Source organism: Sander lucioperca, chromosome 21, assembly GCF_008315115.2.
Source record: "Sander lucioperca isolate FBNREF2018 chromosome 21, SLUC_FBN_1.2, whole genome shotgun sequence".
In the NCBI taxonomy this organism is placed as follows: domain Eukaryota; kingdom Metazoa; phylum Chordata; class Actinopteri; order Perciformes; family Percidae; genus Sander; species Sander lucioperca.
In genome coordinates this window covers 949957-976093 of record NC_050193.1, presented here as the reverse complement: position 1 = coordinate 976093, position 26137 = coordinate 949957, and the positions used below count along the sequence as shown (strand labels likewise).

At 40.2% G+C, this 26137-nt stretch overlaps 3 protein-coding genes and 1 pseudogene across 3 annotated transcripts in view; all 4 read right to left on the bottom strand.

Annotated features, from left to right (window-relative positions):
* LOC118494166 (NACHT, LRR and PYD domains-containing protein 12-like) overlaps window positions 1-8349 on the bottom strand; it is a 40722-nt gene extending 32373 nt beyond the window's left edge. The window contains exon 1 of the mRNA XM_035997026.1: window positions 8178-8349. Coding sequence (XP_035852919.1) covers window positions 8178-8248 — 71 coding nt within the window. The 5' untranslated portion in view covers window positions 8249-8349. The remainder of the gene's footprint in view (window positions 1-8177) is intronic.
* The window catches only part of LOC116055156 (SE-cephalotoxin-like), a 521701-nt gene that overhangs the window by 245055 nt on the left and 250509 nt on the right, over window positions 1-26137 (bottom strand). The window lies entirely within an intron of this gene.
* The window catches only part of LOC116062301, a 1036964-nt pseudogene that overhangs the window by 771088 nt on the left and 239739 nt on the right, over window positions 1-26137 (bottom strand).
* On the bottom strand, window positions 10684-17833 carry LOC116055163 (phenylethanolamine N-methyltransferase-like). The gene is made up of 3 exons (XM_031306968.2): window positions 17817-17833; window positions 12020-12262; window positions 10684-11400 (listed from the first exon to the last, which is right to left on the bottom strand). The coding sequence occupies exons 1-3, from the start codon at window positions 17831-17833 to the stop codon at window positions 10965-10967; spliced, it is 696 nt and encodes a 231-aa protein (XP_031162828.2). The 3' UTR covers window positions 10684-10964.

Here is a 26137-nt window from a genome sequence, read left to right as displayed (position 1 = left end):
ACTTCCTGTCAGAAAATTCTAAATAAAACTACTATTCACCAACACAGGTTGAAACATGTTTTAGTACTACAACCTAACATACACAGCCAGCAGGTAGGGGTGGTATGGTTCACAAAACCCACGGTTCAGTTCGTATCACGGTTTTAGGGTCACGGTTTTCGGTTCTGTACGGTTGTTGTTATTTTTTCTTTTAATCTTTAACACTCCAGAAATATACTTCAGCATGTGATATTTAGCCTAATTATCCACAATGCAGGGTACAGTATTCAAAAATAGTTATATCATGTAATCATGCACAAACTGCATTTGACTTGACTTTAAGCACATTATTAAAAAAAAAAAAAAAAAAAAAACATTATTGGGACCATGTCTGAGGAAAGCTAGGTGAGATGTTGATACAGCAAGAGGGAAGACATTGATGATTTTAACAAGCTTTTCATTTATTTGGCAAAAAAAAGAGAATGTGTATTGCCATCTACAGGAACTTATGTGCCTTTTTAGCACACAAAGATTAAAATATTACAGAATATCAATTGCAATAACTTGCATTTATCAAACTGCCAACTTCAGTGTAGCTCTTACAAAAATGGTATCCCTTAAAAGAAAAAGAGAGGAACTCTTAAAGGTCCATCTTTTAAATAAGTCAGAATACGTTAAACATAAAAAAAATTGTGATTTTTTTTGTATAGTTCTTTAAAAGGAAATATGTTTTGGGGAGAATAAAACTACTCTAGGCTGAGTTTTCCTAGTAACCAAAAAGGCTCAGGATGCTGCAAATGTTGGTATAATATGAAAAAGGCTGGTGGATATAAGACAAAAAATAATAATTTATTGAATGAATCAAATTTGAACATCTGTCACTGTCAGTGGCTTGTTGATCTTTACATTGTTAGTTCATTTCCTATCCTGGCCTGGGACACACATTCATACGGTTTGATAAAGTACTTATTGGACTTTAACTTATCATTACACTTACAATAACGTAGCTGTCCTCAATATAGGTCATCCTGTATGTCTCATCTCCGTTTTTCCTGCATCCACCGTGTGTGTGTGTGTGTGTGTGTGTGTATTTGTGAGATTGTGTATGTTTGTGTGTGCGCGCATCAGTCGCGGGGGGAACTGAGCAGCCCTACCCCCACCCGCTGCAGAGAGCTGACAGGATTGAAACAGCAGCAGCTTTCAGCGACTTTATAGTGAAAAATCGTTACAGCGTGCATTTATGTTAAAATGTATACAGGTTGGCAGGATGGTCTGAAATGTTTTGCACCGTCTTTCACTGTACGTTTTGTTGGTAACTTGTCCACACCTCTTCTTTCGCACGATGGGGAAACACACTGTCTGAGGTCACATATGGGCACGAGGCTACATGCGTTGGACCGTGCGACACACATGCGCTCCGAACTGAGACAAGTGAACCGAGCGGTTTGGATGTTTTTTCATGAACCGTACCACCCCTACCAGCAGGTACACAGAGCTGGAGCAATACATTTCTTTCCACCAAATCCACTCGTCTGTGCAAACATGCTTGTCAATAGAAATAATTCAGATATATATTTAACATCTGTAATGTGCAAAACTCAGGATTGCAAAAGCTGACCATTACAATCTTTTCAGGAATGTATTAATTTCAGGAATAAAGTATTGCGATATTTTCTATGGCGATACGGTATCGATACATAGACGCTGAATATTGATCTATTATTATATATGTGTTGGTCAGTTTGTCTGCTTGAGAATCCCATTTTGCAGCAATAAAACTGAAGTGAGAAGAAACTTTATCTTTTTAGATAAAACAGATGTTGACAAAGTTTCCTTTTGGGACATCTTTTGAAATTGGGAAACGTGAATTTGGAAATAAAGGTAATAAATTGTAATATATCGCAGAATATTGCAATATGTTTAAAACCGCAATAACATCGTATCGTGACATAAGTCGTATAGTGAGGTGATTCCCACCCCTACTAGTTAATACATAGAACATTAATCAGCAACTATTTAGCTTATTTATTTTAATCAGTTAACTTAAAACAGGTTTACGAACATATTTGTTATAGTGTTTAACGTGTTTTATTGTAATTTTCTACCACCATTAAAAAAAACTAATAATCACTGACACATGTCTGTTTAGTTCCATCTCCCCCCCCACCAAACTCCATTATAAATCTAGCAGTATAATGTTGCTGGACTTACAGGCATGTGTAAACATTGTTAAACATAACAAAAAGGAGGAAGAATTATGACCAAGAAAGTCATAAAAAATCAAGTCCAGACACTCAAGGTTGGTTACAAAAAGTGATAAAAAAAAGCCTTTATTAAATAGGGCAAGATATTAAAAATACACCAACGCATGTCAGCTTGAGCCTTCCTCAGGGTGTAGTGACACAAAGGGAACATCAGAGTGATTCTTGCTTGCAGATGTGTATAGGTGAGAGCATGATATGCTCACCCTGGCCTCCAGGGTCATAACACCACAAACACAATACACAACACATTGTGCAAAATGCAGCATTTAGGCCCCCATCTTCAATCAAGCAAAATGCGTATGAGTACAGCCAGCAAAACATGGCAACATATACTTCAGTGTTTTTAGAAACATACAAAGAGGATGGATGAATTACAAACAAATTGGATGAACATGAATTTAAGTTTTTCTTATGAATCATTGCTGCTTTCTGATAATTCAGCATAGCTTTATTTAAAGAAGACTTTTCACAGATAGAATCATAATGTGCTTTACATAAAAAAAACATACAAGATAATACATATTAAAAACTAAGTAACACAAAATAAAGGGAAGTACAAGTAAGTAGTTGTATTCGGTGTGAAAAGGAGCATATAGATGGGCTCGAATGTTTATATTGACATGTGATTTATTGGCACAAATGATTGATGTTTGGTCTGTAGTGTGTGATGGTGAACAGACTGAACTTTAATTTCAGCAGCTGATCTTCAGTCAGTGTTTCTGTCCACAGGAGAGACTCTCAGTCCTGCAGAGGACACAGAGACACTGAGGAACCAGAGGGGACCATAAACCCAGGATAAAGAGGTTGAGTGAATGTGGTGTTGAAGGTGTGGAGGTGGATCAGGGAGTCAGAGGAGACTGTGTAGACGGATAGAGTGCCAGCAGGACATTCCACATACACTGCTACTCTGTTAGAGACAGAGGAGGAAGTGAGGGCTGTTACTCTGTTATTGTGACAGACAGAGTAACCATCATCAGAGCAGATCAGACTCCAGGAATGATCATTCCATCCAAACCAACAGTCACCACTGTTTCCTCTCCTTCCGATTCCTCTGTAACTCACTGATATATGAACGTCTCCTCTCCTCTCAACCTCCCAGTAACAGCGACCAGTCAGACCATTTCTACACAGCAGCTGTTCCCAGGAGTCAAATCTGTCTGAATGATCAGGATATGACTGATCCTCTCCCACATGTGTCACCTTCCTGTTGTCGTCAGACAGTTTGAGTCTTCTGTTTACTGTGTTTGTGTCCGGTTCCAGTTCACAAACATCTGATGGAGAGAACAAGACACAATCAGCTGCAGATTATCATCTGTTGATTTATTAATAACTTTACTGACAATTAATTATGTGTGAAAGTATTTGTAGTAGAGTTGTACTAGAGATGTACGCGATCTCGTGAGACTAAATGTGACGAGATTTCTCGTCGAGGTAAAAAGTGTCTTGCGATGTCTCTCAATAGACTCATGGACAAGTTTATTTCCTCAATCGTTTGTTGCAGCTACTATGGCAAACTCCTGATCTATACTGAACAAATTATAAACGCAACACTTTTGTTTTTGCCCCCATTTTTCATGAGCTGAACTCAAAGATCTAAGAATTTTTCTATGTACACAAAAGGCTTATTCCTCTCAAATATTGTTCACAAATCTCTCTAAATCTGTTAGTAAGCACTTTTCCTTTGCTGAGATAATCCATCCACCACACAGGTGTGGCATATCAAGATGCTGATTAGACAGCATGATTATAACTTGTCCATGAGTCTATTGACAGACATCGTGAGGCACTTTTTACCTTGACGAGAAATCACGTCACATTAGTCTCACGAGATCTCGTACATCTCTAGTAAACACGTGCTCTAGTGGCGAAAAGATAAATTAAATTGACACGGTTGAATAGCACTGTCACTTTCCCAAACTGACTCTAAATTACCTCTATCATCAATTAAACAATGATTTCCCAGTCAAACAAACCAACAACATGAATACTAAGGAATACAGCCACTAATAAAGGTTATTTCTACATTATATAAGAGGGATTTCTGTAGAAATTGGTCATGCACTCAGCATTATAAATCTTCCCAGACCACATTAGTTAGCAAGAATAAAACGAGAGTCCAACACATAATATATCTGAAAATGAATTACAAAAGCTCACTTCACCAACCAACTATGAAATGTGAATCATTATACTGCACTTACTTTATTATGGATGCACATGAACACAAATAAAGTCAGAGACAGAATGTTATTAATAAAACATTGTTTGCTGTGATTTTGTGTTTTCAGTCTACACAGCTGTAAATCTGTAAATCACCATCAGATGTATGGCTGGGATCGAGCATCTGTCTTCGCAAAAATCATCTGTTGAGTGTTTGATGGTAATTTATTTGTGCTTTAGAACCATTGACTGTAAATGTTAATGGACAGAGCATGTGTGACGTCACCCATTAGTTTATGGAGATCTGCTATGAGTCGTCGAGTTTCCTGTTACGGGCACAGCCATCTTGGTTGCGGATGTGACGATTTTAGACGTGAGGGAGGAGCCTTAGACTGATGGGCGGTATCTGACTGTGACGTTAGCTGAGAGATGGCAACGCTGCTTACACTCTACGTTATGTTACACACTTTCACTGGCAATCTGGATGCAACTGCTGCTGAAGGCTAGCCGACATAATTTGAGGTAAGATTTAGCTTCGCTAGGTTTTAAATATATCTTTGTCCAATAGTTATATTACATGTAAGACAGGCCGCAAATTGTCAATCACATCATAGCCACGCCCTAAAACACCACCTGCTTTATCGTTGATTTTAAAATCAATGAGACCATAATTCAAAAAATGAACATCATTCTGTATTGCAGAAGACTTAAAACTAGCGATTGAGACCATAAACCCATTATGAAAATGTTTACTGAGGTAATAAATCAAGTAAGAAGTCGATCACTTTCTCATAGCCTTCTACAGAAACCGACCTCCTTTTGCAACCGCACGTGTCGCCCTCTGCTGGAATTCAGAGAGAATGCAGGCTTAAGGCATCTTCCGCATTTGCAGCACTTCGCTGAACCAGATGCAATAGTCTATGTTTAGAACGTAATCAATGTGAAACAATTGTAAAATAAGCTTTATTTCTCCCAGTCTACTGTACAATGACAAATTCAAGTACAAAACATTTGGTCTCAACTACTGCCCGAAAATGCTTAGTTATGTTGTAACCTTGGTTCTCTGAGTGAAGAGACTCTCTCCTCCATACATATGGAATAAATAACAGTGTAACTGTTAGTTATACAGGAGAGAAGTCAGTCATTTCAGTTTATGGCAAAACCTTTCAGTGCTCGGTTTTCATTTTGTGACTTTCGATTGAATAAAGGACTATTTTATTCTTTAGTCTTATTTGTTCATTGAAGTTTTCTGTAAAATATTGATAAACCTTGTCTCGTCTCGATCTCTTTAACCCAATCTCCTGTCTCGTCTCGTGAGCAGGGGGTGTCTCGTCACACCCCTAGTGTTTACCAATGTAACGGGGCTGTATAGGCAATGGAAATTAATTGTATTAATTAAGCCTCTATGTAGAATATTGTCACTGCCATAACGGCTTCCTATTGTGTTAAAGTATTAGTGGAAGTGTTTGGTTTGTGATGGCAGCCTTTGTAAATGTATAATACTTTGATATTAAGGCATTTTGAGCACTTTAGTTTGATATTAAGGTAAATTGAGTAACTTAGTTAATTTGTTCAGTTATGAATATGTATAATTGTATCCTAAGAATGTGAAGCATACTTATTATTGGATTGTATTTTATATGCACTAACTTTATGCTTTCATTTCTGTTTGCAGAACCTCAGGTTCACAGATTTAGTATGAATTGCATAAGTGCCCTGTGCATTGCTGTGTCTTCAACGTAACACAATAAAGTTCAGTAAACTGATACTGGGGTCCTGTCAAATGCATTGTTACCGATGTACCGAAGCTAATGTTCATACCAAGAATCAGCAAATACAGTTCATGTTTAGTTTACAAGTTTAGTAAAAATTAAAAGAAACAAAGATAGCTTTCTGTTGGCTAGACTGTTAATAAAATATATTTATTATTTCTGTTGGATCACTTTGTTCAGTTTGTTGCGTTTGTAAATTAAATTATTAAATTTGTTGATTGAATTCTAACATATTTCCAGCCATACTGACAGAAAACAGATCCTGACTGAAAGGAAGAATTCATCATCGTACTTCGGTCAAGAAAATGTAAAAATCTAGTGTAACATGCAGCTGAGTTCTCATGAATCAAACTTTAAACACACTCACACTTCCTCACACCAGGTCTCAGTCTTGGCAGTCCACCATGGTCCGTCCTGCAGGAAGAACCATAGTCAGAATAAACTTGATACACCTTCACTCAGATCCTCCATAAAACATGAACCAGAGTTCATCAGTTGGTGACAGAGAAACAGTGAGAGAGCTTCTGTTGTCTGTCCATCTGTCCATACCTGAGAGTTTTCAGTCTCCAGTTTGGATCCTTAAGTCCATCTGACAGCAGCTTCACTCCTGAGTCTCCTGGATGATTGGAGCTCAGGTCCCGTACTCTCAGATGGGAGGGGTTGGAGCTCAGAGCTGAAGCCAGAGAAGTACAGCCTTCCTCTGAGACCAGACAGCCTGACAGACTACACACACACACACACACACACACACACACACACACACACACACACACACACACACGCACGCATGCACGCACTCACACAGTCAGTTTAAACTTTCTAGATTAAAACAATCCATGTTAATCCTTCACATCCATTGTTTAAAAACGACTCTCACCAACACTATCAGAGTGCAGTGTTGGCTGAGTACCCACTGTGAAGGAGGAAAGGTTGGGGAATTCAAAGGAAACCTAACCAAGTACTTTTACTTGAGTACAATACTCTAGTACTCTCCCCATCTCTCTCTGACTTACAAATGCAGGGGGATGAACTAACTATCTACCTATCTACCTACATATAGCCCCATAGAAACAGATGCATAGCCTGTTGTCTATATGGGGCCCTAGCAACAACCATTGTGGTGCCTGCATTGTCCCTTCAACTCTCATATTCTAGTGGAGAGTCTGCACTTTAAAGGAACACACTGACTTATTGGGACTTTAGGTTATTCACCGTATCCCCCAGAGTTAGAAAAGTTCATACATACCCTTCTCATCTCCGTTCATGTCGTAACTCTGGCGCACCCACCGCTAGCCTAGCTTACCACAGGTGCTGGAGGTAACCGGCTCCAACTAGCCTACTGCTCCAAATAAGTGACAAAATAACGGCAACAAGTTCCTATTTACATGTTGTGATTTGTATAGTCAAAGCGTGTACAAATAACAAGGTCACATGAGACACAGCCATCTTCTAACTGTATACAAACTGGGAACTATATTCTCAGAAGCCGAAGCACTGCAACTTTTGCTACTTGGGTGGAGTGATTTGCTAGCAGCACACGAGAAGTCCCGTGGTGAGGAGCAGAGAGTAACAATGGTGCTTTTCAGGTGTTGCGCTAATCACTCCGCCCAAGTAGCAGTGCTTTGGCCCACTCAGTCTGAACAGTCTTTAGTCAGTCAATTCAAAAATCAAATGCATAAAGGCTTAGGGCCCTATTTTAACGATCTAAGCGCATGGCGCGAAGCGCACTGCGCAGGTGCATTTAGGGCGTGTCCAAATCCACTTTTGCTAGTTTGACAGCGGTAAAAGAGTCTGTGTGCATGCTTCAAAAGGATTGTACTTAGTGTCTTCATTAATTCATAGGTATGTTTTGGGCGTAACATGCAATAAACCAATCAGAGTGTCATCTCCCATTCCCTTTAAAAGCCAGGCATGGTTGTACCTTGGCGCATTGCAATCTTTTGCATGTTTGTGTGCTGCTGCCAAGAACATAGTGGGTAAATGAAAATAGTTTAACACTGACCTGAGAGTTTCCAGTCTGCAGTGTGGACTCTTCAGTCCAGCTGACAGCTGCTTCACTCCTAAATCCTGCATGCCATTGTTACTCAGGTCCAGCTCTCTCAGACTAGAGGACTGGGAGCTGAGAACTGAGGACAGAGCTTCACAGCGTCTCTCTGACAGGTTACAGCCACTCAGCCTGAAGAGGAATCAGCAATACATAAGAAAACAATTACAAACAATGTTGGTAGCACTTCAAATTATGGCCCAGTAATAAGATGGTAATACTGGGGTAACAGTGTGATAATTAATAGGTAATATATAGGTAATAACATTTAATTACCAAAGTAATAACTGGGTAATACATCACAGTAATAAGATGTAATACTGGGGTAATAAGGTGATAAGAATACCAATGTAATAAGTAGGAAAGGGTTTGATAATAACCATATGTATATCTGGGTAATAAAATAAGATAGACTATTAACACCACAGTGGGGAAATTCCTGTGCTACAGCAGCTCAAAAGAAAATGTACACACATCAGAATAACACAATACACATTAAGTAGGAGAAAAAAATATACATAAAGTATAGGGAAAGGAAAAATAGAATAGAATTAGATATAATAATACTACTAATAATAATAGTAATAAAAACAACCGCATTTACACAATTAACAACCTTATATAAACAGACAGTATATAAAACAGATATACAGAAGAGTAAGGTGTGAATGAGTAGTGAGGACATATTGCACAGTTGGAGGTTATATGAATGGTAATGTAGTTAAATTAATATTATTATTAATAATAATATTAAATTAATAACATGGTAATAATGGGGTAATATATGTTGATGTTTTCACAGTATTATATGCTACTATCTGCGTAATACCTTCCAAATTAGAATTTGTTTTTGGGAATTTAAAATGGTTAATTACCATATTATAATGCTGAAATTCATCCACCCTTTATGTTCCAAACATTTTGCTTTTGTTTCAAGTTAATACTTTACAAATAATATGTTTAATCTTCAGACTTCTTTCCTGGAAACACGTCTGGTAGTTTCTGTGTAATTTCCATAAATCATGAATCAGTGATCACTGATATTACCATGTAATATAATAGAAACAGGCAGTTTTGCACTTTGCGTCACTGATTCATGGTTGTTACACAGAAACTACCAGAAGCATTTCTAGGTAATCTCTACACCTCTGTTATTCTAATATTACCATGTAATACAAAAGGAACAGGCAGTTTTGCATTTTGCAGCACTGATTCATGGTTGTTACACAGAAACTACCAGACGTGTTTCCATGTAAGAAGTCACAAGATTAAACATATAATTTGTAAAGTATTACCTTGAAACAAAAGCAAAATGTTTGTAACATAAAGGGTGGATGAATTTCAGCATTACAATATGGTAATTACCCATTTTGAATTCCAAGAAGTTTTATCTAATTTGGAAGGTATTATGCTGATAGTAGCCTATAATACTGTGATAACATCAACATATATTACCCCATTATTACCATGTTATTACAATATTAATATAACTATATTACCATTACCCAGATATACATATGGTTATTATCGAACCCTTTACTACTTATTACATTGGTAATTGCATGTTATTACATCTGTTACCTTCTTAAAACCTTATTACCCCAGTATGACATCTTATTACTGTGATGTATTACCCAGTTATTACTTTGGTAATTACATGTTATTACCTATATATTACCTCTTTATCATCACACTGTTACCCCACTATTACAATCTTATTACCGGGCCGTAATTTGAAAGGCTACCCAAATTGTCATAATGTTGCACAAAGGAAAGAAAGAAAAAAAGTACAACTAACCAAGAGCTACATTTTTCTTTTTTTTCCACATTATTACTGGATCAAAATTGTCTTTCATTTGCATTTTATCATCCTTGTTAATCACAATTCATAAATATTTTATTGTGTTTTTTTGTACGGGGATTCTACAAATTTGTGTATCTGAAACATCTTTAAGGGCGAGAATTTCGCATTTATTCAAATTGATATTTAAGCCAGATACTTCAGAAAATGTATCAATGTCAGATAAAGTATGAGAAACTTCTGTTTTCCTATTTATAAATAATGTGGTATCGTCCGCCAATTGTGAGATTTGACTGCCATGATAATCAGTACCTTTATAATAAAGAAATTTTGTAGCTATATTATGAAATGTAAACTGCTTCCACTAATCTCTGCCCCCATCTTCTTTTAATATCAACAACAAGTTTGGATCAATATAATACTGTTATGCAATATAAGTCTGAGATAAGAAAACATGAAATACAAATTGTTTTAGCATCTTTATTCATATTATCAGAAATTACAAAACAACACGCAACTCATCATCAAAAAAATGGAAGTGTTACATTCTTGATGCTTTAGTTGCTGTGTTTGAACTGCATGGGGCAATGTGTAATTACATTTCTAATAGAAAGAAAAAGGAAACGTCTCCTTATTCACCCTCAGAAAAGACATTCACTGGACCAAGGAAATGAAGTGAAATATTTAATTTACATCTTTTTTTTTCTTTACATTTTTTCCATTAAGAGTCAGTTTGAAAACAATTTAAATGATTGAAGATCAGAATAAAAGCAATCTCTCATCCCCAAAAAAACAAATATGTGTGAGTATTGTAATTAGCATCACCAGTAGCCCATTTTCTCATTGTTTGCATTTACCTCGGCCTAATATATAATATGTTCATCTGGATACTTACTTTCTCACTTTCATCTTTAATAGCCTTTATCTATCCTCTTTTCTCACACTTACTCCTTCATTGCCTTTACAAAAAACACCCCAGACGCATCATCAAACAACTTCATGTCCTGAGGCCATGTGTAAACCTCCAGCCTGATCAGGGTGTAGCCGCTCTCCTTCAAACTAGCACAGACCTGGGCCTCATTCACTGGAATCGTAGGGATCTTTAACCCAGGCCCCCCAATATAGTAACTCATTCCCAGAGTTCCGATGAGCAGGAGGTGGCCACCGGGCCACAGGAGCCTCCCAATGTGGCCCAGGGCCCTGGTGAAGGCAGCCAGGTCAGGGCTGACACTCTCCAGACAGTAGGAGGACACGAGACAGTCGGCCCCTGCTGAAGGAAGGACGTCAAGGGCCAGAGGCTGAGGGTGGTTCACGTCAATGGGGACAATGTCCATGATGACCTGACGTAGCTTGGCAGCCTTCTCTGTCCATGCTGAGGGCCTGTTAGAGACAATGAATCACCAAATTAGATAAAAAAAACAGCTATTGTAAAGGCACACACCATTTACCTGCACTAGTTATGTAATTCATACTGTGTATCCTGTATCCTACTGACTTCCTACTCAGACTTTTCATCTACAGTCGCACCACGTCAAAAATCTAAATGTGTCCATAACTTACTGCTTTATGACCAAATACTTAGAAAACTAATTATATTGTCATCAGCCTCAGCTGTACTTTGCAGTTGTATTATTGTCACAGTAGGCAGAGTACCAGGATGACTCATAGTCATAAAGAGGGCCAGAATAAAACGTGAGATCTGGTGACCCGTGAAGGAAGATGACAGATTCATTTTTAAAATTGTGAAACCAATTATGAAGGAAAACGGTGTTACCACAAGGAGGGAGAAAGTAGAAAAAGGAACTCTAGAATGCTATGTAAAAATCAATGTAAAGTGAAAAGAGTAGCATTCTTATTTTCTCTCTATAGAACACCTTACATTACAAATCTAAACCATTTCCTGATGATGATACTAGTTAAACATTGAGTCATTTGTAGTGAGTGATATTTCAAGATATCTCAAGTCTTTAAAACTGAGTTTCTAGGGATCTGGTCGTACTGTCGTCCCTCCAGCTTGCAGACGTGCTGTAGGAAGGGTGTCCAGTCCAGGCTGCAGCCGCCCTCATCCTGGAGCCAGCTCCTCAGCTCTTGCCTGTTGACCTCCAGGAAATCTGTGAGGAGCACCTTGTTGAAAACCTCACAGCCACTCATCACCTGGTGCAAGGTGGGACCCGAACCTATGTCCACCAGCAGCTCACCACTCACATTGCCTGGAAAGGTAGGAGAGAGGAGAAGTAAGACTCTGAGAAAGAACTAATTGAGAGTGTTTTACCAAAATGCCTTGATTAATATGCAAAAAAATCCTTCACACTGTTATAATTACGGACAGTGTCACATACTGTATTCTGGAATCACTTGTTGCACCAATTTGCTGAGATTATATCAAATTTCTGAATGAAGAACTTAAATCCAGATCACATTTTTGATGGCACCAAATTGAAAATAAATACATTTATTTAATTTTTTTAAGATCAATTTTTTACTTTTTCATTTAAACAACAACAACAACAACAACAACAACAACAACAGAACAGACAAACACAGTTGAACAAGAACAACCCCCCTCTCCCACCCATAAATACATTTATTTGACATGTTATACAGTTGTCCCTTTAATTCAGCCTGACATGTTTGGTATGTTTGGAAATCTTGAGTTCTAGAAAAACAAAGATCTTTAGGTTTGAACAGTGTTTGGACCCACCTTAAATATATATAATAAATAGAAGAAAGGTATATTCACCGACTATTGAGTGTAAAGAGTGAGAATAATGGAGAAGAAACAATGGGTTTGTCTCCAAAAATGCCCAACATCTGAAACATTTGCCTCTGATAGAAATCAAATTATAGTGTTGAATTAAACATACACGTATATTACTAGCAGTCAGATCACTAGAAGCAACGCACGAGGCGACCTTCTCATTCCATTCAGGAAAAGTTAATTTGGCCAATTATCTTTTTCTGTTACGGCATTACAAAACTGGAATTCATTGCCCACTACAATTAAAGATATACATACATATTCCACCTTTACAACACACCTTAAAGCATGGCAGGCCGATAACTATTACTGCACACATTAATCTGTCAGATGTGGTGTGTGTTCTATGTGAAATAGTCATTGTTGCTGTCGCTCCATCACTGCTGCCTGCCTCCGTTACGTCTTGTATGTGCTTTCAATGTGGCCTCTGAGACTTTTCTTTTTTTTCTTGTCTCCTTCGTATTGTATTAACTGCATGGACTGCTTTAAGGCCATTGCCATTATCTGTGCTTGTTTGTATGTGTGCCACTTCTTTGTATGTTTTAACCTTTTTTTGCTTAGGCCTGCTGTTATTATAGATGTAATGTAACTTATTTTAATATGTTAAAAGGCCAGATGGCTGCCATGGCCGTTACTCCATTCCCTGCTCCCTTTTCTTCCATCCTCCTGTTGTCTTTGTGACTCTACCTAACACCTGTTTAGTGGTCAGCCTTCAGGTGCACCCTCAACCGCCTTATATACCTGTGTATGTCTGGGTGTGTCTGTGTCATTTTGTGTGTGTCTGTGCTTTGGGCTACTCTGAGTTTCATGGGCAGAGATAGCAATCCTGTTTTTTGGGCCAGTGTTGCACTCCGATAGCATTTGTTCTGTTCATGTTCCCGGCCCTGAGGCGCTGATACCATCAGATCAGGGGGGCTTCTTCCAACACTAGACACACTAATGGACCCCTCACATGGCTTTCAGGTCTTCCAGCAACCTCTCAAATCTCCACAATCATTCTAAAGGGCCTTTTACACACAAACAATAGACCAGTTTTGTCTCAGGAAGCCCTGTTTGAAAGACAAAAAGAGGTTTGTCTGCATATCCATGTCGCCATTTTACTTTAATGATGTTGAGTAGCGGAGAGATGGGGAAGTGTAAGTGGTCCCCCTAGGGAAAGGAAAAGTTTCTTATGTTGACAGGCGATAGTAGATGATTACAAAGTCAGAGGTTGTCGTACAGGGCGCAGAGAAGCCGCATTTTGAGTATCAATACATTTTAAAATATAAATGGATTCACAAAGTCCATCAAAAAAGAGCAAGATGATAGTCAAGAGAAAGAATGAGCAAATATAGATGTAGGAAAAAAGCTAATTTGAAAGCTTTAAAACCGACACAGAGTTGCAGCACTTTTTCTTTAGATTTTAAAGGAACAGTGTGTAGGATCTATGGGGATCTATTAGCAGGAATGCATACTTATGTTTTCATTCGTGTATAATCACCTGAAACTAAGAAATGTTGTGTTTTTGTTAGCTTAGAATGAGCCATTCATATCTACATAGGGAGCGGGTCCTATTTCACAGAGCCCGCCATGTTGCATCGCCATGTGTAATTATTTATTAGAGTTACTGCATATATGTATTTTGGACAGTGTTCGAACTGTACCGTGGCCTCTGGGGGAGCACACTTTTTTTGTTTTTTCACCCGGGGTGTCGTGAGCTTGCGATTTACAATGGCTTACAAAGATACATAACAGCTACAAGTGTATGCGCTATACAGGATTTACCCTATTATACTTTATCGACAGGAATTGATAGGTCAAACACAGGGCTTAATTTGAGCCGGAACACGCCGGAACATGTTCCGGCACCTCCGACGTTGGATCCGGAACCTTTTTTATTGACACCTCCTGTGTCACTATGAAAAATTAGTCGCCTAAATGAAAAAAATAAACTACTGTTTGTGTAGTGTTCAATGTTGTTATCTGTCTTGTTAGTCTTGATTCCCCATTGGAGTTCCACAAAAGTTTTGTGTTTGCATTTACAATGCGTTTTGAGGTGAATTTTCAGGGTAAGACAGAGGGGGGAGAGGGACGGAGGGAGGGAGGGGATCGGCACTTCAACAGCGCGGCGCTGCACTTCAAGTGACACAAGCGCTTGTGCTGGTTGAGATTGCTGTTTGCAAATAAAAATAAACATTGCCCTGATGTACACACAGCGTTGTTTAGGCTTTTTTAGTCAGAGTAAGAGAAGCTACGTAGGCAGGTGTAATTTTTTTTTTGGTTCCGTTACCTCCAACCCCCGTTTTGAGTCGCCGGATCCACCCCCCCTCTGCGCTCTGGGACCTCCCACTTTACAAATTAAGCAATAGTCAAACAGCAATCAGCCACCCACAAAGCATCAAAGCAAAATTGGTTAGAAACAAAGCATCAGGCTGTCTTTGAGATGTCACATGAACAACAGTTAAAGGTACTCAGGCTACCAAAGAATACCATAATTCCTCTGTTCAATTAGGCCTAAGCAACGCACCCCAAGCTTCCACCCTTAACCGTTTTGCCAGCAGCGTGTTGGCATTTGAACAAAGTGCTGTGTGACCACAGTGTGTGCAGACTGTAGTTACAGTATTGCCTGAGGCCTTTTGGAGGAGCAACACTTAGGTTTTAGTTTGTGATCTCCCTGCAGGTGAAACGGCCTCTAACATGTTCTGTTTGAGCTTCAACTTTACTCTGCAAACAAAAGTGTATTGGGAGCTGCACCTGGAAATGCCTCCAGCCTGAAAGTAAACAACAACTTTGCTATTAAAATGTGAAAAGGTGAAAAACATACAGCTGTACTTGCATGCAGGGTGTTACTACGGGGGAGCTAGGGGGATAATTATTATTTTTTTTCTTCTTTTTTTTTGGGGTCTGTAAAAACATTAACAGTGTGTCATTTGGACGTGCAATTTCAGTTTTGTGTAATGTTATCATCTTGGATTATTATGTGTAAAATTGCAAAAAATATTCATTCATGCATGACGGTGATTTAAACCTAATTCACGTCAAAAAAAGATAACGGTAACACTTTACTTGAAGGTATCTACATACGAGTGACATGACACTGTCATGAACACAGGAACCCTAACCCTAACCCTAACTCTAACCCTAACTCAGTGCTCGAATTACGTGGGAGCCAGAGGGAGCCGAGCTCCCATGGAGTGAGAACTGGCTCCCATGAAAGCAACAAAGTCAAAAATATGAGGGGGTCTCTCATATCTGAAGGTATCTGCCATATGTGGCATTGTAATTTAATCTTAAACGACACTCATTATCCATCCCTGTGCGGTCTCTTACCATTAAAGACGTAGAAGTTAAAATATAGGCTACTACCGGACGTAGATCTGAGCCTACCCTACGCTCATGAATGCAGCATGACTGCACTTCACCACCACACCACTAGGCTATGTGAGCAAACCGCATACAACCGATTTGTACAGCACTCGCAAGTCCGAAGAAGTCACCTTGCTTTTAGCTTAATGTGCCACCAAATACATCTTAAATATAAATATCACTGTCAGTAGTAGTTGCAGATTTAGAATTATGTGTATAAGTTAAGGACTAAATGCATTATTGTGTTTGACATTGAAGATATCTGAGACGGTGGTCTGGTTCAAATGAGTTATGTTTTATTTCATTGTGAAATTGAGAATGACACTCAGACTAAATCGTTTGGTCTATTTCTTTGCATTGCGAAATAGAAATGAAATATGGACTATTACAATCAATTGACGTGAGAGGACGCTAGCGCTGTTTATTCGCCGCTTCTCCGTCTGCTATTCCCTTTTGTGTTCCTGTTTGTTTGTGTACCCCTACCTCTGGACAGTCTCTCTACCTCTGGACAGCCTCTCAGCTGGTTCCTGAAGCCATTGGGCTCCTCAACCGGCTAATCCTAGCTGCTACAGCGGCTAACCCGATTGCCCACCTCCTTCTCACAGGCAACCTCCACCAGATGCGAGCCGTGACAGAGACTAGACTTTTATCTCCTCCTGTCATGCCGTGGATCAGTTAGCACTCACAACAGTCATCCACCTCTGTGCTAAATGCTATCACGGAGCTCTCAACTGCAATCCCCCCCCTCCCCACTGACCACACGCACTGCTAACCGAGACACTTCAGATCTCTCCAGCCTGCCCCCATCCCACCACCCTCTCACCATGCCAACTTTGCCCTCCTCAACACCCGATCGCTCAACAATAAAGCCCCTGCCCTCCATGAACTAATCCTCGACAACACTCTGGACTTCCTTCGGCTCACTGAAACCTTTGTAATGGGAAATTTACATTTAAGCATGATTCTTTATATTTTTGTCTTACTTTCTTCTCTATTAGCTTTCTCTCACAATGCTGAAAGAGAGTTTTTCTCATTCCCACATGAAGAATCTGATTCTAACTAAGTGAGAATCAGAAAGTCTGGAACATAATGTGAGCACTGTTTGTCTGAACAGATAGGGGCTACAAGGTCACCCTAAAACTATCTCTTCTGATACATTCAGTTTTCCCATGCCAGTTGAGATTCAACTGGGGGGGTGAAAGTCATACAGGGGGAAGGAGGCGAAATGGCTCCAAGAAGTCTCTTGTGTTTTTTCTTGATTGTCTTCATGTGTATCAGATTGTCTGTGAGAAATGTAGAGTCATAATAAGCCAAGTGCGTGTGTGCTGTCACTCTGAAGATGTATTTAAGCTCAGTGTTTCTGTTCTCTCATTTGAAGAGCTTTTCCACACCTGTGCTGCATGCCTTCTGTGAAATGGGTTCCTCCTATATTTGCAAATATACTTAATAAAATACAAAAAACCTAACTTGGTTTAGTCTTCGACTGTCCTTATTTTGTTTCACCTTCTATTTTTAAAACATCTACACCTGCTGCATCGAAAAACTTCCACCACACCTTGCAACAACCCAAAGACTTCTCCCTCAACCACGCATCCCCTCCTGGCTACAACTACATCTGCAAACCCCGCCCCTCCCGCTGTGAAGGTGGCCTCACCGTTATTTTCAATCAGAACCTCCGGATCACAGAACGCACCTTCCCCTCAGTATCATCGTTTGAATATCTTGCCTTCAAAGCCCTTTCCTCCATGACAGTCATCCTCATTTACCGGCCACCTAAACCAAATCCCTCCTTCCTCTCTGATTTTACTGAACTCCTCACACTAGCATCATCTCTCTCTCTCAACGTCTGCTGCTACTCGGTGACTTAAACATCCACATGGACTCCCCCACCTGCAAGCTCTCATCACAATTCACCATTTTACTGGAAAACTTCACTCTCACCAAACATGTCACATTCCCCACCCATGAAAAAGGACACATCCTCGACCTGGTCTGCTCCACAAACCAACCAGTGCTTGACCTCCATCCATGCCTCTTTCCCCTCTCTGATCACAAACTGATACGGTTCACCATCCCTTCTCCAACCCCACGCCCCTGCCTCCTCAGAGAAATCACCTTCCGCAACCTTAAATCAATCAATCCCCACCATCTCTCTGACCTGCTCTCCACCACTCTCCACGTGGACTTAACCCTCACCTCACCTGATGATCTCACAAACCACCTCAACTCCACCTTTTCTACCTCCCTTAACACTCTGGCCCCCCTCAAAACAAAAACAGTCACTTTTAACACCTCTTCACCCTGGTACACACCTGCACTCTGGAAAATGAAATAAACTGGACGCCAACTTGAACATCTGACAAAAAAATAATCTCTCACAGTCCACCATGAAGCCTACAAACTCCACCTCACTGCCTACAAAGACGCCCTCATTGCTGCCAAATCTGCCTACCTCTCCACCATCCTCACCAACCCCTGTCAAAACCCCAGAACCCTCTTTTCCACAATGAGCAACCTCATCAAGCCTCGGACCAACACCCTCCCTACCTCTACTCCGGATCTCTGCAACTCATTCCTCCACTTTTTCGCTGACAAAATCAACATCATTTATCAATCTCTATCCCCTGTATCTGACCTCCCTGTATCTACTCCAGCACCTACCACGGCCCCTCTTCTCCCCATCCCTCCTTGAACCTCTCCAATCTGGTTTTTGCCCCCTCTACAGCACAGAAACCGCTTTCCTCAAAGTCCTCAACGACCTCCTCACCTTTGCTGACACCGGTTCCCTCAACATCCTTATCCTCCTCGACCTGAGTGCAGCCTTCGATACCGTGAGCCATAACATCCTGCTCACCAGACTCAAAGACTTTGGTATTGAAGGTACTGCACTATATTGCAGGTACAGCCGCCCAACTCATCACCCGCTCCAAATCCTGGCACCACATTACTCCAGTCCTAAAACAACTCCACTGGCTTCCTATCTCCCACTGGATCACCTACAAAATTCTGGTCCTCACCTACTTGTTTTTATTATCTACCTGCCCTGTAAAGTGACTTTGAGTTCGTGAAAAGCGCTATATAAATTCAATTTATTATTATTATTATTATTATTATTATGTTGAAATTAATTAAAAGGAATCCATTTCTGTAAAAAACATCTCTCTGCCTGTTGTGTGCGTGTGTCAAGTTATAGCCTAGGCCTACTGTGCGCACATACTGCGCAAAAGCGCCATTCGCGCCTAGGCTATTGAATTGAATTGTATATGATACACGTTCATGACAGTGTCATGACACTTTGATGTAGATACCTTCAAGTAAAGTGTAACGAAAATAACTATACATGCTATTTTTGTCATGAGCATCAAGGCGTGGCGGCGCTCCGGTGCAAATTCAACTCATGTTTAGTACATGTTAACTCAAAGATTTGTAGAAAAAATATAAACATTGGAGGCCATTAATCAGCACGCAAAGTCTTAGAAATTTATTCTGCAGATAGCATCATATAGCCATGGCAAAAAGAAAACACGGCAGTTTAATACATTTTGGTTCTGTTGGCACACCTCCCGGCGGCATGACAACGCAAGAAGAAGCTAAAGAAATTAAAGCTGCAAGCAGCGATGGACGGGCCCTCGCTCCTCTGCGAGCGTTGGGGTTACCGGCATTTGCCGCTCCTTGTGACCATGCATTTGCGTCAACAATGAAAGGGAACTCCCTGCTGAGTTCCTACACCTGTGATACCTCACACAAGACTCTACGTCATACACTTCATTAGCTGTGACAGGGGGCGTGGCCAAAGCATAGGGGTCGGGGCAAACCTTTACCAATTAAAAAGAATGTCTCTGCTGAGTTCATTGATACCTCACATAAGACTCTACCTTAAACGGGTCACAAGTTATGAAAGGGGGCGTGGCTTAAGCATAGGGGGCAGAAAAAAACATCACCACTGAAAAAGGAAGTCTCTGCTGAGCTCAACGATACCTCACACAAGACTCTACGTCATACAGTTCATTAGCTGTGAAAAGGGGCGTGGCAAAATTATAGGGGGCGGGTCAAACCATCACCAATTAAAAAGGAAGTCTCTGCTGACTTCAATGACACCACACACAAGGGTCTACCTTAAACGGTTCAAATGTTATTAAAGGGGGGCGTGTCTTAAGCATAGGGGGCGGGTCAAACCAGATGATGTTTGTCATATAAGGCGCATTTCCTGTTGCCAGCGGGGGGCGCTATGACCAAAAGTCAAATATGGCCTGTAGGTGTCCTCAGGCCTGGACCCTTGTCAATCTTGAGAATTTTCGGGCAGATACGACAACGTACACTCAAGTTACAACAATTTATTTGTTCATCGCTCAACACTCAAAATGGCCGCCACGCCACGCCCACACCGTCAGACGAAAAGTTTTTCTTTTAATAACTTTTCATCTTTAAGGTGTTGGGATGATACAGACCAAGTTTGAAGTACATCGGATGAAATCTCTAGGAGGTACGGTGTTCATTTTAGGACATCCTCAGATCTCAGACTCAGGTGTCAGACTCAAACGAAACGGCCTCAGCGTCACAAAAACCTCTCTCATCCTCAGACCAAACGGCCTCATCCTCAGACCAAACGGCCTCATCCTCATCCTCAGACCAAACGGCCTCATCCTCAGACCAAACGGCCTCATCCTCAGACCAAACGGCCTCATCCTCAGACCAAACGGCCTCATCCTCAGACCAAACGGCATCAGCCTCAGACAAAACGGCGTCAGAAAAACCTCTGTCAGCCTCAGACCAAACGGTGTCAGCCTCAGACCAAACAGCGTCAGCCTCAGACCAAACAGCGTCAGCCTCAGACCAAATGGCGTCAGCCTCAGACCAAATGGCGTCAGCCTCAGACCAAACGGCATCAGAAAAACCTCTATTCTAGTGTGGGTGTCAGTTGAGACGAATGAAGGCCACGTCATCATGATGCGACACATACAGCCTACTTTGGACTTTCGACCATGCTTTATAGTGAGTGTGCATCCTTCTGATACGGTGAGTTTGCAAGTTATCATTTATTTTTCTTGTTGTTGTCACATTATACATGTGGTTGATTGTATTTCGAACCCCTAAATACAATTTTAAGTTAGCAAGTGCTAATGTATACTTGTGTTGTCATTACGACGTAGTTATGTTTCAATGTCAGTGCGTGAGCTAGCAATTAAACAGCTAACGTTAGCTTGAGCAACACGGTGTAAGAATGAATAACAAACCTAAATTAATTTAGGCTTATCTTTAATTCACCTTTTTTTAACCGCCAGACAATGGACAGAGTTAAAGAATATGAGAGCTTGAAGCAACAACTTGAAAATGGTAAGTTTAGGGGGATCATATTTTCAGTTAGGTATGAGGTTTAACCATTAACAGAGCAAGCATCTTAACACAAACGCAATGCACAGGTATTTATTTATAACCAGAACTTAACCATAGTTATTAACCTTATTTTAATGCTGGCATTGGCCAAGACTAATGAAAGTGTATGTGATGTAGCCTAAGCAACTGTAGCCCACACTATGCTGATGCAGCAGATGAACAGGGGTGTGTAGTGTAGGCTAGTTCTGCTTGTAAAGGCAGTCGATCAAGTGATATTGTTAAATAGAAGCCTTTAATGATCATGAACTCTTTCTAATATTAACATACCTAAATATTAACATTCCTGTTAACATTACTAAAGTTAGAACAAATTGTCATACAGTGGGAAAATGCACATAAGACTAAGACACAAATTAACGTTATGCGCCTGCTAACATGGCAAGCAGGATGGGACACTTTCACCCACCACCCTGGAAAGACAGAGAAATTATTAATATTTTCCACAAGTGTCACTCATTTCAGTGTCTGTTCAGTTGTCTCCTAGTGCAAGTGAATATGATTTTTGCAATAGACATTGATTAGTTGAAATTTAATTTCTAGGAGAGCTGACTCAAAAGGGTTTTGATACAAGAGTGAAAAAGCTCCTGGTGGCCAAGGAAACTGGTAGGCTAGGCTTAAGTATTGCTGCACATTTTCATGATTAACTAATTCATTAACTAATTAATTTCAGTATCAGATCCTTATGGTATAATGGCATGTACAATAGCCAACATATGATGATTGCATATGAAATTTGATGAATAATTCTTTGATTTCACTGAGTACTTGTTTGTGCCTTGTGTTATACCACCACCATTTCTATTGTAGGGCAGAGTGAAGGGAGTAACACTGGTAACTCCAGTTCTGGCAAGGATTATTTGAGTAAGCAAGCTCCATATTATGCATATTCACGAGATGAGATGAGAAAGATGTTGAGTTGCTTGGATTTGGAACAGTTGCTCAAATAAATGTCTGTGTTCATTTCAGCTGCAGCTGAAGCCAAAAATCTTGTACAGCCGCAGTGTGTGAAGAAGAAGCAGTATCCACTGGCAGTTAAACCTTCAAAGTCTTCACATGTAAAGGTTAGAAAAGTCTTTTTTGACCCTAAATAAACACATTAGGTCAAGCAACAAAAGGTGTGTCAGTGAAATGTATTAGTCAGATAGAATTTATTGTTTCTTTTTCTTAGGTTAAATTTGCTCCCATGGAGTGGAGGCCACGGGCTGCTTTGAGGTCAGGGAAATATCAAAAAATCATTTTGGAAGAGATCCATCCCCATGTTATCCTGCAGGGAGATGAGACTTACGACGATCTGCTAAAAATGGGAAAAGAAATGTTCTGGCCTGACGAGTGTGATCAAAGTGAATTCACCCTTTGCCATGTAGACGGTAGTAAGTGGACTAAGGTGGAATTCTCTAAAGAGTTCAGGACTGTTTCCGATATGACCACTCTTTGGAAAAGGACATTTTATGTTGGACGAAAAGAATTGGGTAATTTGATATTTGATACAATTAATATCACAAGTGCAATAGCTATTTAGTACTAAATGTCTGTTATTTTTGCAGAACTTACCTGCGTGGATGATCAAACTCTGGCACCAGGTATGTTCATGTCAGCCAAAACTAATTGCCATAGTGGAAATATTTTAGTGTCTATTTGCATGGTTACATGTTCTAGTTATGAAGTAGTCTGTATACCGTATGTACCAATGGATTTTTACTGTGAATTTTCTGTTTCTGCTGTTGTGTTTTGTAGATAAGGAAGATGAAGAGGATGATGATCAGAGTATGTTTGATGAGGTAATGGCATGATCTGGTCTGATCTTTCACCCACAAATTCTCAAAGATACTGTCAGTGTAATGGTTAGAAGTGTACTAAGAAGAAAAGAGGATATGCATACTTTCACTGTTTGTGTTTGTAGGATTCCAGTGCTGAGTCAACAAGAGGCAGTAGTGCAGGGACAGGCGCAACTGAAAACATTTCGCATCTTAGGGTCAACAGCGAGTCAACTGCAGTCAGGGTCAACTACAGGGGCAGCAATAGGTCAGAATTTGACACCAGAGAGTGCAGTGGAGGGAAATGACAAGTCTACTAATAAGTCCAACAGTGGACACGTGGACACTTCCAGAGCATCCTACAATTCCACTATGCCCTCTTGTAAGCATTTTGTTTTCTAACCAGATATTTTCTTTTTTCACAAATAATTTAAGGAAAGATGAACATGTCATGTATTAAGGGAAGGGACCACTGCTCCTCAAAACAACATTTTCAACCCAAGGGCCTTTTGAGGTCATCAAGTCCTGTATGTAGAACAAAGAACAGGATAATTTGGTACAACATAGACTTAATAGTGGACCAGCAGATAAAGCTAACCAAGGGTAGCGAGTTAACTCTGTTTCACTTTAATTTGCCCTATGGGTTAGCTTCAGCTGTCAATCCACTATTAGATCGTATGTTGTACCATATTTTCTTACTGCCAGCACTCACAGTGGTGATGTCTCAGCTTGAGGTCTCCTTTAAAAGCTTGACCAATTTGGTGCGTGTTGCACCAGAAGCTACAAATATTTCAACTTAAGCTGTGAGTGGATTGGTGTCAATGTTTGTTAATATTTTCAGAGGTTGCTGAATTACATTTCTATACCATGTTCTATTGCTTAGTCCCCATATATGTGAATGATGCTTAACATGATTTGGATATGGCTCCAATAACAAATCCAATTACAATGTAGGAAACATTGTGCTTGATGTGTGTCCTTCTGTGTGTTTGTATCCCTTAGTGTATCTTCCACGTGTCCCATATGTGGACAGCTCCTTAATCAAATACGATGAAAACATTCTCCTTGGAGAAGGAACATTTGGTCAGGTATATGGAGGCTCCTACCACGGTACACCTGCAGCTGTGAAAAGAATAGTGTTGGGAGGTGCCAAAGCTGAGGAGGACATCCAACATGAGATAAATGTGTCTCTGTAAGAATATTTTATTTCAATGAATTTTTCCGTGTTGCTTTGTAATGTGTTACTTTTGATTACTTAAAATGAATTATATAATGCTAAGTATTTGCAATACATGAGTTTAGCCTTGCTTTGGCCAAATAAAATTACTGTTGCAAATGTGTTTCTTTAAAAAAATCAAGAAACCATTTATTTATCTTTAACTGGATAGACAGAATGGGGTAGGCAACCTGAGATTACTTCTTAGTTGTGAAAGAATGACATTACATTGGGTTCTTTTCAATGTTCACAGGAGACTGTCACATCCCAACATAGTGAGACTTCTGGCTGCAGTTCGCAGTGACACCTGCTTTTTGTTGGCTACAGAGTATATTCATGGAGCTCCTCTTGATGCCGTCATTAACTCTGACCGCTGCATTGTAAAGGTATTTTTGCTATTGTTATTTCAGTTACCTGCTGTTGATATGATTAAATGTCTCACTGCACATTTTTTTAAGGAAATAAGCAAAGTCCATTTAAATTACTAATTATTTGTCTCCTCAGCTGGAAGGACATGATGATGATTTCATCGCTCTCGATCTGGCAATGGCGACAGAGTACATCCATGCACAGCGGGTGATTCACCAGGACCTTAAGCCAGCCAATGTTATGGTAAGTTATTTTTTCTTCAGAAATAAGCCAACTGTAGATGGTAATGGAAGCAACACCTTTTTTGAATGATCTCTGAAGTTAAATCATTTTAGAGATATGAGTGATATGCTGAAAATATACTCGAGTTTTAACTTTTTGCATTATTTAAAGTGACAAAGTGTACCAGCATACTTTAGTGTAAAAATGCATAACTTGTGGACCACGATGAATGTGTATAGGTTGACAAACTGAACCACAAATATCAATAATTCGTCTCCAGTAGTATATAGTGCACAATAATGCGTGTGCACGTGTGTACATGGCAGTAATGCGCGTGCACGTGTGTGTAGTGGTACGCGCATGTCTTTCTAGCGTTTTGATTGGTCGAACCTCCGTGCACGTCTCGCGTGCACGTTGACGTAATGACGTCATCGCGTCCTTACGTTCGCGGAGCGATCGTGTCTCTAGCGGCCGATTCTGGGAGCGCATCTCGCGGACGTAATGACGTTAGCGCATCAATACGTCCGCACAGCGACCGTGTCTCTAGCGGCCAATTCTGGGAGCGCATCCTTACGTACGCACTGCGACCGGGTCTCTAGCGGCGCACCGCTACCGTGTCTCTAGCGGTCGATTCTGGGAGCGCATCTCGCGGGGTGTAATGCCGTTAGCGCGTCCTTACGTTCGCGCTGTGGGTGTGTCTCTAACGGCCGATTCTGGGAGCGCATCTCGCGGTCAGACCTTGAGCAATTTCTCTGCGGTCAAGCCTGGGGACACAGCTCGTGGTCTGCTAGCTAGCTTGTTACCACGTTTTTTCCCTAACAAAGGCCTCTGGAGATTTTGCTTTTTAATTCTTTCTGTTTGAAAGAAAAAGAGACTGTGTTTTTTCAGCAAAGCATATTACGTTTTAATAGCAGACCTTTTTCCAGCTATCTTGCTCACTTTTTTTATCCTCCGTTTTTGAGCTAGTCTGCTAGCTAGCTTGTTACCACGTTTTTTCCCTAACAAAGTCAGCCTGTGTTGTTTTTTTTTTAATTCTTTTTTTTGTGAAAGCAAAGAGGA

Excerpts from the sequence above, each read along its gene's own strand:
- LOC116055163 (XM_031306968.2), bottom strand. Across the intron at positions 11,401-12,019 it reads TGCAAGCTGGAGGGACGACA|GCCCTCAGCATGGACAGAGA; the intron begins GTACGACCAGAT and ends TGTCTCTAACAG.